The sequence below is a fragment of the Apis laboriosa genome, unplaced genomic scaffold (assembly GCF_014066325.1).
Source record: "Apis laboriosa isolate Shangri-la unplaced genomic scaffold, ASM1406632v1 scaffold204_cov149, whole genome shotgun sequence".
In the NCBI taxonomy this organism is placed as follows: domain Eukaryota; kingdom Metazoa; phylum Arthropoda; class Insecta; order Hymenoptera; family Apidae; genus Apis; species Apis laboriosa.
Window position 1 is genome coordinate 1,425,227 of NW_025222299.1, and position 18,025 is coordinate 1,443,251.

An 18,025-nucleotide genomic window follows, 5' to 3' on the forward strand; every position below is an offset into this window, starting at 1 on the left:
CGTTAATTTTTGACAAACCCTTCACGGAAAGGGCGCCAACGGGTCGGAAAAATCCCGACGTTGGCAAGAAACAGCTGTCCCAATGACGAAGCTGGGAACGTGCTTAAAGGGGTCAAGGATCGGTGACGATGAAAACTGTGATTGTCACTTTCTCAAAAATTGAGTTTCAGAAAAGAAAAAAAAAAAAAAAAAAAATCACGAAAAACGAATTGGAAACAATTTCAGAGAAGCGTGAGTCAAGATTTTAAATTAAAATTATTACGGTAGAAACTGTGATAAAAATTTAATATTATCCTTTATCAAAAATTTCAAGAGGTTTGCCACATGTTTAAATTGCAATAATTAAAAAAATTTTCGATTCAACATTTTCAGCCGGTAACCGAGCGGATGTTAAACATTTAACCGTATGTTTAATAATAAACTCGGAGATGAAGTACCCATTGGAGATGTTTGTTTCCCGGGAACGTGGCCGAAGAACACGTCGCATAGTGTTTCTTTTCATAGTAACGTCTAAGTTGACTCACGATCAGTGGGTCATGCAAACCGGAAGCGAGAAAACGATCGGGCCCATTAGATGGAAACGGATAGCCTGCGTACGAAATTAAACTCGTTTCCTCGAAACAAAGTCGCCTGGCTTTTCTTCCACAATCCTAAAATTCACGAGTTTCCTTTGCCTCTTGGAAGAAACGAAAACATTGAACCGCGGCTTCTCTATTTCGAGGACGATCCCTGACAGAAACTGTATGCAAATCTTGTTAAAAGAGCAAAAGATTTTGGCTTGGTTTATGAGACGCCGGTTTATTTTCTCAAATAAAATTCTGAAATTAAGTACGTAATTTTTTTTTTTTTTATTGCAGGCAATGCATCAAAAAATATTTGTTATTCTAAACTTACACGAATCACCAATTCAAAACAATATATTATGGGTTAAAAAAATTATCCAAATATAAGGATATTCTAATATTTTTATCACAAATTTATTTTATACCAATTTCTTCTTCTCTACTATTAAAATTTAATAAAATATTGTACCATCAATTTCAAACCTGAGAAAAAACGATCTATCTTCTTGGCAAAATATGATCCGATAATTATTACAATAATATTAATTTTAATTTATATCCCACAGAGTTTCCTTAGAAAAATTTAACGAGCAAATTAAAAAATGATCCGTAGAATTTATCCGACGACAGCTATTCCGACAAACCTCCCTCCCTCCGTGAACTTTGACACGGTAAATCAGGAGCAGGCGTCGGCGAATCGCGCTCGCCCGCGTCCCGACGCCATTAATTTCGCCCGGAGCACGATGATGGAGCCTTGGGGGGGTTCCTATTTGCGACCACGCGAAAAGAAAACGAGCTGAACGCTTCACAGGGAACGCAGAAGGGAAAAGAAGACGAGGGTACGTGAACAGGCATCGGCGTCGCGAAGTCGCGTGTAAATTTATCTTCGCGCGAGTTGTACGCGCGGCTTTCTTCGTACACCGAACCCTTCTGTCGATCCTAACCTTTCAGGGGTGATCCACCAACTTTCTCGAGTTCGTTGCCACCGATCAACACTTTTATTTAAATACAATTTTGGCCAAGGATTACCAATACGATTATAAAAGGTGTTTGAATATTTGAGGATTAATTGTATAATTATTGTATATGATAACATTTGTATATGGATGATTAGATCGTAGATACTTATGCAAATTTGGATATTTTGGTACACTGTGTATATTTTGAAGATTTTTGGACATTTAAATTTTCCATAAATTTATGGTGTAAAATAATAATTGCATTTCAATGTTATTTGTACATTCCATTTGTATATTCCTAGAATTAATGAAAAGATTAATTGTATAATTATCGTACATGATAACATTTATATATGGATGTAATGATTAGATCGTGGATACTTATGCAAATTTGGATATTTTGGTACACCGTGTATATTTTGAAGATTTTTGAACATTTAAATTTTCCATAAATTTACGGTGTAAAATAATAATTGTATTTCAATGTTATTTGTATATTCCATTTGTATATTCCTAGAATTAATGAAAAGATTAATTGTATAATTATCGTACATGATAACATTTATATATGGATGTAATGATTAGATCGTGGATACTTATGCAAATTTGGATATTTTGGTACACCGTGTATATTTTGAAGATTTTTGGACATTTAAATTTTCCATAAATTTACGGTGTAAAATAATAATTGCATTTCAATGTTATTTGTATATTCCATTTGTATATTCCTAGAATTAATGAAAAGATTAATTGTATAATTATCGTACATGATAACATTTATATATGGATGTAATGATTAGATCGTGGATACTTATGCAAATTTGGATATTTTGGTACACCGTGTATATTTTGAAGATTTTTGGACATTTAAATTTTCCATAAATTTACGGTGTAAAATAATAATTGCATTTCAATGTTATTTGTATATTCCATTTGTATATTCCTAGAATTAATGAAAATTATTTATATATAGTTGCATTTTCAAATTGAAATTATTCTATATCTATAGATATATATATATATAATTTGATATTGATGGATATGCTTATTTTATAAATAAATTTTAGCTTCGTTACTATATCTATATTACTTCTAATTGATTCAATCAAATTTTTCTATTCAAATTACAAAATCTCCAATTCTTACATAATTATCTAATACCATAATAATAAACGCAGGATTATTTTATTAAAAAAAATTCTTCCAACGCTTCCAAAGCAATGCTGATAGCTACAATATCGAAGAACGCTCGAAGCGATCGATTATCGTCCTTTATGGCGTGCAGACGTTTTCGCGCTATTCGAGAAAAACGATCTTGATCGGCATGCAGACGGAAATAGAGGGTGCGCGAGAGGAAAGAAGACGAAACGATCGTTAATGGCACGTAATACGCGTTATGGACGCAAATTACCCGGCGTAACTGTAATTTGCGCCTTTTTTTTCTCCACTTCCCTCCTCTCCTCCGTATCGTCATGATCAGGTTGTTTAGTTACGTAATTCTTGTGCAATAATTACCGATGTTTGAGCAATTGACCGCTTTAGGCGCTACCGTGCGTATCAAAGCATGAAAATGAAAAAAAAAAAAAAAAAAAAAAAAAAAGAAAAAACGTTCTGCGCCAAGTTTTGATCGATCTTGAGAGTTTGGATAAATGCGTTACGAGCGTGATAGCTATATTGATTGAAAAATCGTCGTGGATCATTGTGTATTCGCCACGTGTGCTCGAAATCAAGTTTTTTTTGCATCGTATTATTTTTTATAATAGATTAAATCTGTAATGTATACTTTAATACGTCATAACAAGATAATTGTAATTATAATTGTATAGTGGAGAGGAATAAATATGTATAATTACGTTTCCATCTTGGTAAAAGTCAATTTTGTCGAACGTGTTTGATATTTTTAGTAATCGTAAAAATAGTCTCTATCAAGATAACGGGCTTGATTATTTTAGCATTAATATATGATTTATTCATAGTCAAGACTTTAGTTATATTCTATTTCTTCGCGATGGAAATTAATGCTTGTTATTTTCCATAATTTAAAAATCAAAATTAAATTCAATAAATTTTGATATTTTTAATAAAATTAAATTGAATCATAATTCTTCATAATAAAATTTAGAATTTATTCAATCATATGCAAGAGGATCTTGATTATTACTAGAATCAAAAACTAAATAATATCCATTTTTTATTCGAATTAATGAATATTAAAAGAATGTTATAATTTTATTCGATAATATACAAGTAAAAAAAAAATTATTTTTTCCTGAAAAAATAATTACAAAAGGATATATTTATATTTTTTTTTTCCTACCATTAAAAATTCCAAAAAGAAAAATCTATTACCTTCCAAGATTTAAATGATATGATTCAAAAAATTATCTCGTTCCTTTTAAGTTCCTCCGAGATGCATAATATCTCTAAAATATGGATGAAAATGGCCGATTGAGCTGGAAGATTGAGTAGCTGAATGACTAACGTCTCCTCGGTTAATGGTTCAATTGTTCGGCTCGCTTAGCAAAATTTAGCGAGGATAGAAGGAACAAGAGAGAGCGTGTTGTTCACGCGTGAATTTCTCGCATCGGTCGCGTGACAAATTACCTCGTTAATTCGATCAGCGCGATTCAATTTATTCTCTGGTAGCGGCTGATTTTCCGCTAATCTCGTGCTATTTTGTAGCTGCCGCTCATATCAGTCGTTGCGTTTTGTACCATGATATAATCGATTATTAATGCTAGAAGATCTGTGAAAATATTATCCTTAAAATATATCTGTCTCGAGATGCATCAGTTTTTCTTTAAACTATTTATTACTGGAATGGTTAATTAATTTTCAATATTAAAAAAAACTTAAGCGTGTTATACTTATTGTTAAATGCCATATCTAGTTTTGATAAAATACCAATTTTAATTACTAAACGATAAAAAAATCAATTCATCAAAGAAAATAAATTGTCAATTTTTTTTTCAATGGTCTTTAATCATTTTAAATGATTGTCATAAACGTTTATTAATTTATCTTCTATCAAAGTATCACGAGATACTTTTTAATATAAAAATTCTACAACCAATAATTTTTTACAATCATAAATTCTTTTTATGAATAAAAAATCTAGCTATTATTAATAGTTTCATAAAAAGTGACATAAAACTTAAAATAGTGAATAAACATATGTCAAAAATAAATTAAATCCTTAAGAATTATAAAAAATTATCAGTATCTAGTAGAATAAAATCAAGTGGATAAAGAATAACTCATTCCATTTACTTGCCAAAAATACTTACTTGTCATATAGATTTATATAATAATATATGATAATTGGATTTAATAAAGATTTTAATATTTATATTTCTATCAAATTAACAGTTTTATTTGTTGTCTAAATCATATACTATGAAACTAAATGTTAATCCATTTTTCATATATACAATCTAATATCTTATTTCAATATGTGTATATTTGCAAAGAACTTATTAAATATCTTAATTAATTTATTAAATATCTTAATTTTATGATGATTTCAATTCAAATCAAATATTAGAAATAAAAATAAAACAAAAAATTGTAATAGTTTTAACCTAACCTAGTCTAATCTAATCTTTTTGCAAATGACACAGTAAACTTGATCCATTTTAAATAATTTCATATATTAATAATATAACAAAGAACATACAAGATTATGCTGTTAATACTTGCTGAACAAATTCTACAATTGGTTGAAATCCAATTATCTTATTCAATTTATAACCAACGATTAAAAGCGACGTGCAACAATGTAACATAACCGAGGTGAATATGGCTGATTTTGACGGTATGTTGGCAACCATGACGGGTCATGATTAAAAAATTACCAGCGAGACAGGTGCGTAATATAACCTCCAGAGGCCATGGTATCGGCTGGAATTTTGCCAAAGTTACGCAAACACGTTGCCAACGACAGCGAATATTCAAGTATAATCCCGGCTCTGCCAAAACGCGCGAAGAATGAAATTCTTGGTTGGCGGAAAAAAAAAAGCGAGCCTATGAATTATTCGAGGCGCGAAACTTTTTCGATAACTTTAAACATCTGTTCATGATTTTCCACGTGATGAGAAATCGAGAAATATGCGAGAAAAATTTTTGTTTAATTTTTTATTAGCAAATTGGAGGATTATTAATTGCAAAATACAAGTTTGCTTTGTCTGGTTAATTTCTTTACGGATAATTTCGAAATATTTGATTGGTTGCGATATATCTTTGTCAGGTATTGTTAAATTTTAATTATTTGCGTTAGTAGACATTTTTGACCGATTACTGACCAAGCTAAAATTTCGGGATCAAAGACCATTGCTAGAGAAAAAACTTAATAAATGTTTTTGTTGATTTTTTTGTTTATGTCTATTAATGAGTCAAAATTAAAAAAATAGTATTAGACATAATACTTATTTAAAATATATGAAATATGCAGATAATTGAATATATTATTACGATCAAATTATTTCAATATTTATAAAAAATATTCTTAGACTAGAACTGGCATCATATATAAAACCAACAAAAAGGAAATATAAAGATGAAAAAAAATACCAAATTCACATAAACTCATAGGTAGCAAATACTTCTTCTTCTTTTCGGATCTCTATGTCATGCTCTTCTTCTTCTTCTTCATAATATTCTTCTTCCTCTTCGATCTCTTCTTCGAAGTATAACTCGAGGATCGCGTCTTCAGCACCCTCAGGGAAGTATTCGTCTATCATCGCTTCTGCTTTTTCATGATCCTCCGTGATGAAGTACGGCTCAATGCTGGCAAATGACAGGAAAGCATCTTCGCTCACCCGCCGGAGAATTATTACGAATATCTCGTTCCCAGTTTGATACTTGGCCTTTGTTAATATTTTTCCATTTAATCAGTTATTTATATCAAATACAAGAAAAAAAAAATATATATATATGAGATAAATGAATATTTTGACTGTTTCATCTAATATACAGGGTGTTAATATACGAAAATAAAACAGACTTCACATCATCATTCTATCTCTACTTTACCTCTATTTAATGGAAATTTAAATTACTTATAATTATATATAAATAAAATTCGACCAATATTTTTGTATATTAAGTTTTGTTTTGATTTCTAGATCCTCCTATTGACATATTATTAAGCATTATTATATTAATATCCTGTATATTTTTTAAAAGAGAAATAAAGGAACCTTTCTCTCGAAGTCTTCAGGGGACGATGCTATTCGCCTTGCGATTGGCGGAGCATCGAATTCGAATGCACCAAAATATTCGATAGCGTCCGGGAAAAGGGCACACGTCTCACTAAGAATGGGGAACTTTGAATAATAGAATTTGAAGGCGCAGAATGGAGGAGGCGGTACAGGTTCCTCGTAAGGATGGACCAATTCCATATAACTGGCGAAGAGGCTTGTGTACACGTGCACTTTGCTTCGGGCCTGAATAATCAATAATTATTCCGAAAAATCGTTTTTTAACCGTGTTTCATTTCCTTGAATAAGAAACAAAACTTAATGAAACGGAATAAAATTCAAACGTGTTAATTTTCTTCTGATTTCTGAAATTTTGAAATATTCTATTAAAAAAATTAGAATTTCTTAGATTATAATATCTGAGATACATAGATACCAAAAAATAAAATTCTTAAAATCTTTTTAATAATGATCTATTAATCGGTCTTAATCTTAAGAGAAGGTTTAAAAGAACGAGTGTGTTAAATTCAAGGAATACCTGAGGGGGTACCCAAACAGCGGGATGGGTGCGAGGAAAATCCTCCTCGTCCTCAGGATCAGGCTCGTGAACGTACACGTGCCTCTCCATGTAGGAATCATTTGTATTGAAAGGAACAGCATTACCCTGAAGCAGTGGCTCTTTGCTGGTTAACAAATGTATCAGATAATTCTCTACATCGTTGATCTCTCGTGTAGGGCACCTTTTAACCCCCTTAGGGCACTCGAAGGGAAAGGCCACGGGCCAATCGGGATGAGGCCGTCTACCTTTCAGTCTCATCGCTATCGTTCTACCATCGGTCAATCCTGCACTTATTACGTACAAATAATTTGAATATAATTATCGTTCCATCCACAAGATTTCCATCTCGTTTTATTCCATCAAATCAGAACGTCGATTATCTAATAATCACTTCGATTATCCGCGAACACGTAGACAAATTAGGATATTCTGACCATTAATTATCATTATTGTAATGTAATCTCTCTCACGAGTTACGTATTCTTTTATATAATATAAAAGAATGTTCATTTCGACGTCGATTCGGATAATAGACGTTCCATCAGTATGCACATAAATTTTGAAATTTTTTTCAGCTCGAAAAGATGCACACCTGCTACAATAGCCTTGGTAATCTCCTCGTTGCTCTCGACGAACATCTTCTCGATTATTTCCTCGGTTAACTGTATTCGCATCTCCTCTAGCACGTCGTAGTTCTGTTTGAACAGTGTATTGACCAATTCAAGATACGGAGGGCACTGATACTTGTCCCTGTGCCGTCCCTGCTCGTCTTTGAACACCCACGGATAGAAAACCAGGGCGGTGAACTCGCTCAGCTCGAATATCATCTGAGCCAAGAACGCCTCGTACTTCTCAAGCCGCTCGGCCTCCTCCTTGGCACGTTCGCGTTCCTCGATCGCTTTTCTTGTTTTATTTAATTTTCCATCCATTTTTGAACTCCACTAACTATGCTCACAGATAATACAGTCAGTCAAGTGTTTTATTATCCTACGTTACTCTTAACTAATTGACGAGAAAAGTAACTCTTAACTAATTGTTTAATTTTTTTTTCAGTCCAGAAATATTTTATTAGATCATTAAAACCAAATTCACTGGGAAAAAATACGAAGATATGTAAAAAGTTATATTAACACAAGGGTACTTAAAAAAGTATCGAAACTTTTTTGATTTCCTTAAATATCTGAAATCAATTATTACATATAATTACATATAATTCGCAGAGTTAAAAATGAAAAAAAAAAAAAATTTATGTAACGTAGAATACGAATACTGACTGACTATATCGTGGCAAAGTTTCAAGAATACCTGATGGCCTCCTTCTCCTGCCACGCAACCTCTTCCTCCGCGGTCCTAGTGCTGACAGGTTGCTGCATTTCCGGCTCTTCCTTGTACTCGACACGTTTGATCTCGGACATTATCAGTTTTCGAAGCTGGGGACAGTTGGCGCCGAACATCAAATTGACCATTTGACCATTTTCGAGGAACATCCAGACCGGCTCGCTTCTTTCGCGGAATCGTTCGAGATCGCTGATGTGATCGTTCTTCACGATCGCGTAGCTGATCGCTTCACCAACTTCCATTTTCACGCTTCGAAGCATGCTCACCATCGCGATGCACGGGCCGCACCACGACGAGAAAACGTCGGCGAGTATCAAACCTTTCTTTTCCAACAATTGTGCCCAATCCTCCTCGTCCTCTATCTCGACTTGGAGCACCGCCTCTTTCCTTCTCGCCATTTTGTTACAGTGTGTTTGTGATAGATTTATCCGTTAATTTATTTATTTCACAGGTTAGCTGTAAACTTCCAACGATAGATTAATTTTAATCTCTTAATTACTTCATTCGTGGCCAGTTTCAGTAATCATTGATTATTTTTTGTTTCGAAGATATTTTTGTACAACGTGTAATAATGGATATGTACGTTTTTGAGAGAGAACGAATCGAGGATTATTAAGCAATTTAATAACGTGATTATTACGTTCTCGATCAACAAGTAATTTTGTGAAAACGTAACATAGTCCAGAATATCCGAATTCTCGATGACGAATGGAAAATTCTACTTTGTACGCGCAAAAAGATATATTGTACACGTAATTTGTACACGTGTTGTAATAAAAATCTTCTTGCATCTTCCTGTGGACACGAGGAGAGGAAGAGATGAAGAGATCGAGGCCGACGATAACACGTCTCGACGGCGTATGTCGTCGCAACGACGATCCTCTCGTTTAGCCTTACGCCCCTAATTCGCGGTCTAGCCACGATAATTAGTATGTTCGCGATCCTACATCAGTGGAACTTGACATGCCTTGTTTTTGTTCTGTCGGCAATTTACGATCCCTGATGGTAGACCATGTTTCAGACTCGTGGAAAACTAGTGGAAAATTGTGGACAAGTTTATTGCGTTCTTATGTCAGTTGGTTTTTAAGAGAAGCTTTAACCCTTTGACTGAGTATTCCGAGAAGGAATATTTGGACGAGTTGTTCTGAAAACTTTACCACGGCTCCTTCTTTTTCACGGATAAGTTTTCTTCAACGATTCGATTTTATTTTAATTTTTAATCAAATCAAAAATATTCCAAGCCTTTCGATTATAATTGCATAATAATGTTCAAAATTCACAATTTAATTGAAGAAAATTTCGTCTCGAGTGCCATCATCGATAAACACAGGTGACATAATCATCTTTACGAATTTAAATTTACTCGCGTTTGAAAAATATCGATCGAACGATGATTCAAGTTCCAGTAATGAATGGTAAAAATTATTCATCTCGTTCCTGGAAACGAATTCACATTTTCTCGAATCACGAATTGGACAACATTGCACGAGGAAGATCGAGCGGGATGGATGGAACGTATCATGGAACGTTAATTACGCAATTTTAGCGAGATAAATGGCGACCGAAGTGGCTTGCGTGAAACTGAAAGAATTAACCGCGGCTGTATCCTTTGTTTTTGTAATTCTAAGCTTGTTTTGTCATTGTTACGTAATTTCCTTAACGATATTTTTTCTTTTTTTTTTTTTTTTTTTTTTTTTTTTTTTTTTTTTTTTTTTTTTTTTTTTTTTTTTGCGTATTATTAGATGGAAATATCGGAAAATAATTATGAAAGATGTTTATGTACATTCTTGTTCATAAGTCATGGAATTTTAAACACAGGTAAGTAATATTTATTAAAATAAGTTTGTCGTAAAGATATTAAAAGAATATATGATTGATAATGTGCAATTTGATAACTCAAGGTAGTTTGTAATATTGACATAAAATATAGAGAGATAATTATCAAAGGGATTTACACAATGCATTTAATCTAAAAAAAAAAAAAAATTCTTCTTTTTCCAATAATATTTATGAATATTGTAAAGACTTGATAAATATTTTCAGTGAAAAACAATTTTTTAAAAATCATCAAAAGATTTTGAATATATATACTATCTAAGAAATTTATCTTGCCAATAGTTGAAATTAATTTTATGTTGAATTTATTTTAATCTTTAATTCAAATATTTAAATTCGATCAAGATAAGCTTGCCATAATAAATCCTTCGAACTTTCATTTTCCAACAAACTCGTGTTATCGCGTTAAAAAGTATAATAACCTTAAAAATTTTGTTTTCCTTCTTACGAAAACAGGAAGAGATCGTGATTTCCGTGTTCGATATTTCGTAATTGCAATAGCTCTCGAATTTCGCTTCGATCCACGATTGCACAAAACATTCGAACGAACTCGTTTGAACTTGCGACTGCGAAACTAAAAGTTTCCACATTGTTGAGAATTCCAAGTATTTTTGATCAATCAGCATATAAATCGAAAACTCGAACATATGAATTATCCACGTGAGTCTTATCTATTTACTCTGTTTAATAATTTTTACATGTGTTTTAAATCACGTATAAAAATTCATACTATCTTGATATTTTTATAAAAATATTACAGAATATTAATTAGAATATTGATTTTAATCACTTACTCTATATACTCTGTTTTCTCAGTTGTTCTAACTTCAATTTTGATTCGTTTCATTAATTATAATGAAATATCAAAAAAAAATATGAATTCATAAGATTAATATTAAATAAAAAATAATTTTAATTATTTGTTAATATGATACTCATACAATACTGAAATTATGAGATACACGTGACATAGAGTAACAATGTATAAATACACAATACATTGTAGTGTATTAATAATGATTACAATCGTAATTATTCATAGATTGCAATCATATGAAAAAGACATTCATATTGCATTCACAATGCATCTATATTTTACATTATGCTAAGTTATGATCAAATTTATAGTTACAAGATGCTTGATTTATAGAATAGCTTGATACATCAATTGAAATCTTTAGTAGAACAAGTTCAACTAGAATTTCTATTACCTCATATATATGTTAAAAACAAATATATTAAACACATTACAAGTATGCTATTATTTGCAAAAAATTAATACAAAACTTTTCCAAGGTTTTCTATAATCGAGTTATAATAAAACACATTAAAATACATAAATCCTCATTATAATAATCTAATTGTAAAGACAGAATAAAATCATATAAAGAAATCTTTCTATTTCTATAATTAAATCCGTGGATATATAAATGAGGAAAGCACAAGATAATTATTTTAGTTGTTGTTACCCTCGATTGAAAATATCATTTTTTAGTTGCAATGAGATGTCCTGGATTTCCAATAAAAATAAATGATCTAGGCGACATTTTAATTAGCTCGCGTGCAAAAGTCTTGTTAACCCTAGCATTGAAACGAAGAACTTTCATATTATTTCGCTTTATTTCAATCAAAGGCTGTGAACTTTCATCTTATTGCGATTAAAAACGATTTTAATGGAACTAGTAGAAAAAAAAGTTATTGGAATTAATCAAAATTGTAATAATAAAAAGTTGTATTTTTTCCTATGATTTCTGATTCATAAAAAGAATTACAAGTTTATATAGTAAGATTTTAAAATTACACCTATTAAAATAATGAAGTAGATATAGATCTATTGAAATTTTAATAGAATATGATTTTTCTTTTTTTAAATTAAAAAAATATTTCTTCTCGTTTGAGAATGAAAATTACTTACGAAAATAATATGAATTTCGTATTCTAGATTAATATTTTTCCAATAATTCCATTACAAGATAACTTCAATCAACTTATTAGATCATTATCTTAAGTCATTATAAAAATGAAGAAATTATAATCTTGTTTTGAAAGGACAAATTACCGGACAGAAAAAAAAAATCCAGTAAAAATTCCAAAGACCATCGATATTGAAATAACTCAAGACCCTCTACAACAGGGTACATATATTACAAATCACACGCAGTATCCTAGCACAGCGTACAATTACTCTACCATCCGCAATGTACCACGATAAATTTCTTTACGACCTTTTTAAAAACCAATCTACGCGCTTCATCATACCTATTTCCAACGTACCCCTCCTAAACAAACAATAAGATACCCATTAAATCACCATCATCATCATCGCAAACGAGCTCTCTGGAACGAGCATCGGAGCAGGCGCGGGAAATCTCATCAAACTGGCGCGAAAAACAAATCACTCGGCCACTGTCTGCGGTAGTGGCATGGCAAAGAGGACGCAAGATGGCCGACGCCGGGGCTATAAAGACAAATAGAAGCGAAACGAGCCCAACAAGGCCTAACGACGCGTATTTGCATCAGTCATTAAGATGGCCGAGAAACCGCGGCGCAGGACGGTGGCCAATTCCGCGCTGTCGGCTGGACAAAAGGACACCCGCCGCTAAAGTGACGCTTATCGCGGCTTGTGAAAGCGTATTTTCTTGCGTAACGCACGCTCAGACCTCTTACGGCTTCTCTTTTCTCACAGATACGTTCTTATGTTCTGCCGAGTTGAGTTCCAAAGATGGAGCGCGGCAATGATTCGTTGGAAGAAGAAAATTTTTAGTAGTTATGTTTATAGGTTATGTTTTCATTCACATAAGTGTTTAGTTAAGTGGCTGTTGCATAGTTATTGCCATAATATGATTTCTGATTTGTAATTAGCATTATTTTTAGTTAATTATTAGTTATAATTTTTGTACAATTATTGGATCCAAACAGAATCATAATTGAATGAATTTGAACAATGTAGAAATATAAATATAATTAAAAAGAATATTGTTCATGAATTTTTCTTATTGTTTCGCTAATATCATCATTTTCATTCTATAAAAAATAATGAAAGTGATGAGACAATCATAAATCTAAAAAAATTTTGATAATTAGCTATCTAGGTTACTTGTATTACAGATTAATTATATAAAATGAAATCTAATGAACCGATACATTATTAGAAAATATTGTTTCATTTAAATTCTTAGAATATAAAGGATCTATTAAATAAATGAGAATAATTGTTCTTAATCAATTAATTAAATGTTTTTAATCAATTGACAGATTTTTCTCTTTGTTTTATCTATCTATTACCTATTATTCTTTGTGTTTTTATGATAAAATAAAAAAATAAATACTTCAATAATAAATTTAAGAAATGAAATAGTATCAATCATAATTATTATATCATATTATATCATATTATTATATTTAAGATAATATTATAAAATGAGAATGGAATAAATGAAAGTTAATAAAAATTATTAAGCAATTAAAATCCTTATGTTTGTTTAAGATTTCTTATATATTTTCATTAAAAGGAAATCATCACGAAATTAATATAAGCATAAAGATATTATTGAAGTAATTATTTATCTCTTGATAAATAAGAATTCTAAACAAGTATAAAAGCCCATCAACTCATCAATACAAATCTTCATCAATCTTCATATATTCCATTCTTACATTATAAAAATTTGCCAAGTGTTTAACCAAGTTTCCTCTTATTCTATTGGTATTGAAAGTATTGATTTGTAGAAGATTTTGTTCAGAGCTTTCCTCATTTAAAATCCTCATTTAAAAATCTGACTTTTAACTAGCAAGAAACAAAGCGAATAAATTGCCTGTTATAATTCTCCATAGAGAATAACGTGTGTCACCATTCTTCGTCGACATTCGTCCTTTGCAATTAATGTCACGTTCCTGGAACCGGTGCAGATGCATTAATTCCACGCGCGACGAGAAAAATCGCAGATCGATCCTCGCCAGGCCTTCGACGACCGCCCACTTCCAGACACAATCACAATCGTAAAACTTAGCGAAATCGCGGTGTGATTCATTATTAACATGGTTAAGTTAAGTTAGGTTAGATTGTTTCACGAATCGCGAAGGTGGAGCCACTTGTCTGAACATTTATCTTCGCGATGACGAGTTTCTGGAAAACAATTCCTGTCGAACCTATTCCGGAAAGGAGAATAAAATCTGAGAAACATCAGAATAAAATCTGAGAAATATCAGAATAAAATCTGAGAAACATCGTTCACCTGGATATCGCCTCTTTCCTCGAATAAAGCGTATTAGAGTGGAAATATAAGGATCGTGAATTATTTTTAAAGTTCGAGGAATTCTTTTGTTCCCTTACGTGACTTTTGTTGATATTATGACTTATATTGAGAGAAAATGGTTATATTTTTTTTTTTCTTTAAAAATCTTTTACTTCTCAGAATTTTGAGAATTTTTATATTTTGAAGAAAATAATTTTTCATATTGAAGCTTGATATATGATATAAATATATGATAGATATTTTTCATGCGGATAGTCTTCGAATAATGAAAATTTATCTATTTCTCGATAATTCTTAGATAATCTTGTTTGATTTCGAAAATTTTCCACGAAGGAATAAAATTGGCCGCATTGCCAACTTTACAGGTGTTTTTAACAAGTCTGGTTTTCGCAGTTCCCAGAATCGAGCTCGTTCCATTTAGAACACAGTTCTGCTGTCAGAAACGATGGTACGCGACAATCTTTTATCATTTAAATATTTTATAACTGCACTTCCGTTGACATCACGAAAGATCGACAGAATTGGGCGTCATTTCTGGGATCGTAAAGTTTATGGATCAATCAACTTGTGAAACTTGTTGGATCAAAAGATATCGCGTGTCTGTCCACTTTGAGAAATTTGATGTGTTTTGCTTTCGACTTGTCTCTCTCTCTGCAAACAAGTGTTATCAAGTTTCTCAGATAAAATAGGTTGAAGATCGAGACTAAACTCTTGGATATCTTTAACGAACCTTGAGATGAAAAATTTGGAACACAAAATTTCGAAGATATAAATACTTGAATTTTAAATAATCTCGAATAATGTATAATTATATTTGGGCATAAGAATCTCTGATTTAAATAAAAAGATAATATATCATCAACACAAAAAATTAACTATTACTCGTAAGCATCGTCGTAATAATTTTAACAAACAAACAAAAATTCATTTTCTGTTTTAAAAACAAAACTGAGATAACGTTACATATATATATATATAACTAGAAGAAAAAAAAGCGAGAAATTCCAATTTTTTAAATTTTCTTTTCATTAATATATGATTCATCCAATTTCTTTTCGCAGACGATTTTCATCGCCACGTTCGTAGGACAGTCACCGGGGGATTCCAAGTAACGAAGCCGGGACTTTCCTCGTTTCTCCAAGTAAGTCCAGCAAATCGTGTCAAGCGTGCATCGCACGACAATCGCGAGGCGTGAGTCATACGAGCGCTTTCGATTAGACCCTACCCAGGATCGTCGTACCACGATTATTAATGCGCCTTGTTCACCAAGCAGCACGAATAAATATCGAACATGAAGGCCTGAGGCCTTCTTTCGAACGGACCGTCATTTCTCGATATTAAAATCAAATTTTGCTCGAGAATCGAGAATCGAGAGACATAGAGAGACAAATAACGTTTCCTATTCGAATCTAATCGTTTCACTGACTAACAACTTTGCGATTGCGATATTTTTATACTTATTGCCATTTTCGAAAATCGTATCGTTGGAAATTGTGAATCATGCGTGGAAACATGATATCCTCGAGAGAATAAAATTAAAAAAAAAAGAACAAAATTGGAGAAGAAATTCTTTTGCATTGCAATTAATTCAAATTGTTCGATCATAATATTATACTCAATAACGATGATGATAAACGAATTACTTGAAAAATATTCAGATAAATCAATATACGCATCGTATAATTTGTAAAATTAATTTCGACGTTTCTAGATTTTACGATTAACAAGTTGCAACGTTTATTACAAGATCCAATCTGCAAGTAAATTTAATCCGAATACCGTTTGAAAAAAGGCAGTGAACTAATTTACACACCTGGTACCAGTGCGTATAAAATAACGACAGTAAAACAGTCCAACTCCATATATAGGCGCAACAATGACCCAATCGTCGTCACGGTCCAAGGAACAAACAAAGAGGTAACAACAGCATCCTCTCTTTCCGCAGAATCGTACATCATATCATACGTATCCCTCCAACGACAATACCATTTAAAATCATATTCAATAATCATATGCAAAACAGGTTATCAATCATCTTATCAACACCAGGAATCACCGCAACCAACCAACCAGCGCACCCAGAGCGCAGAGAGCCCTTGACTTCATTCCTTCGAGACAGGTTATATGAAACGTTATGTCTACCCATGAGAAACGGGGGAAAACTCGTTGGAAAATCGACCTTCTACCGTTTTCTTTCTCCTCGCGCGTTTTCCTCGTGCGATCGTAATTAACCTGAATCACCAGCCACGGGAACCCACGCGCACCGACTCAACGACGCCATCAATGTACGTACAAAAGGGGGAAGAGATAAGTGCGAGAATCGTGATTTTTGATCCAGAAAGGATCCGAGACAGTTTTCATTATATTCCCGTATCGTCGTTTTTTCACCACGAATTTTTTCACATTCGTCGTGGAAGAAACTTGGAAAAATTCGAGAAAAGGATTGAAAAAAAAAAAAACAATCGAAATCGGAGAAATGTAATCTCTTCGAATTGATCGAAGAATCGACGACGAAACGATCGAACGGGCAGCGTTATTTTTAGACGGGCCATTCCATTCTCCCGTTTCCTATTGTTGCCGTTTCTTCTTTTTTTTTTTTTTTTTTTTTTCGTGATTAATCTCGCTTGAGATCGCTCGCGGATTATTCTCGCATACTAGCCGCATGCGAGGCTAGTAATGGGATCCGGAAGTAATTTGTCATCCAGCCAGACGCCGCCACCGCCGGCACGACTGAAATTAATTACCCTTAACCCCGTGTCTTCATCGAATCGTTTCGTTCCCGGCATAATCGTCGAATGCTCGAATCGTTGTAAATCGCTTGTGAAATCGAACGATTGAAATTATCCAATTACGAATATTATAAATCCGATCCGCGCCTAGTATAGTCCGCAGAAATTAATTCGTTCGTTACGAACGAACGAATTCTCATCGAGAGGACGATCCTTAATCTGAGAGGCCGATCAAACATCGTGAAACGTGATATTGCAATAGCGAAGGAATTAATTATCGCGTCTTAAAAGAATACTTTGACGGTGAATTTTTCATAAATTTTAATCGACGGATTGTTGGAGAGAATCGAGTATTGAAAATGGAAAGAGAAACGCGCGAAAATGATAGATTTTTGAATTTTGTTTTTAGCGCCATTGACCGCGACGCGATATCATCGTGACGCGTGTAATACCTGGCGGCTGGTATTATATGTCTCGATTCGATTCGAGACATTTTTCATTGAGCGGCGTAGCACGACACCGATACGAACCGTGAAAACGAGATACGTTACTCTCGTGTGGGTTTTTCGGTATGCGGCGTGAAATTA

The 18,025-nt window shown here is 32.6% G+C and overlaps 2 protein-coding genes across 5 annotated transcripts in view; both read right to left on the bottom strand.

Moving 5' to 3' along the window:
- LOC122712695 (NAD(+) hydrolase sarm1) overlaps positions 1 to 18,025 on the bottom strand; it is a 123,260-nt gene that overhangs the window by 66,230 nt on the left and 39,005 nt on the right. The window lies entirely within an intron of this gene.
- On the bottom strand, positions 1,330 to 9,015 carry LOC122712696. Of its 3 annotated transcripts, XM_043932503.1 has the most exons (8): positions 8,585 to 9,015; positions 7,872 to 8,182; positions 7,259 to 7,563; positions 6,721 to 6,966; positions 6,092 to 6,387; positions 4,127 to 4,268; positions 3,872 to 3,975; positions 1,330 to 2,465 (listed from the first exon to the last, which is right to left on the bottom strand). In XM_043932503.1, exons 1-5 carry the CDS (start codon positions 9,013 to 9,015, stop codon positions 6,097 to 6,099), a joined length of 1,584 nt encoding a protein of 527 aa, XP_043788438.1. In that variant the 3' UTR covers positions 1,330 to 2,465; positions 3,872 to 3,975; positions 4,127 to 4,268; positions 6,092 to 6,096. The 3 variants fall into 3 exon arrangements, with proteins under 3 accessions (XP_043788438.1, XP_043788439.1, XP_043788437.1); XM_043932504.1 differs by lacking the exon at positions 3,872 to 3,975; XM_043932502.1 differs by having other exon boundaries at positions 3,872 to 4,268.

Bases quoted from the DNA above. Each gene is read 5' to 3' on its own strand.
- LOC122712696 (XM_043932504.1), bottom strand. From the start codon at position 9,015: ATGGCGAGAAGGAAAGAGGCGGTGCTCCAAGTCGAGATAGAGGACGAG. The intron at 7,564-7,871 runs GTGTGCATCTTT...TAATAAGTGCAG, and splicing joins TACCAAGGCTATTGTAGCAG to GATTGACCGATGGTAGAACG. The intron at 6,388-6,720 runs GTTCCTTTATTT...ATATTAACAAAG, and splicing joins CTGAAGACTTCGAGAGAAAG to GCCAAGTATCAAACTGGGAA.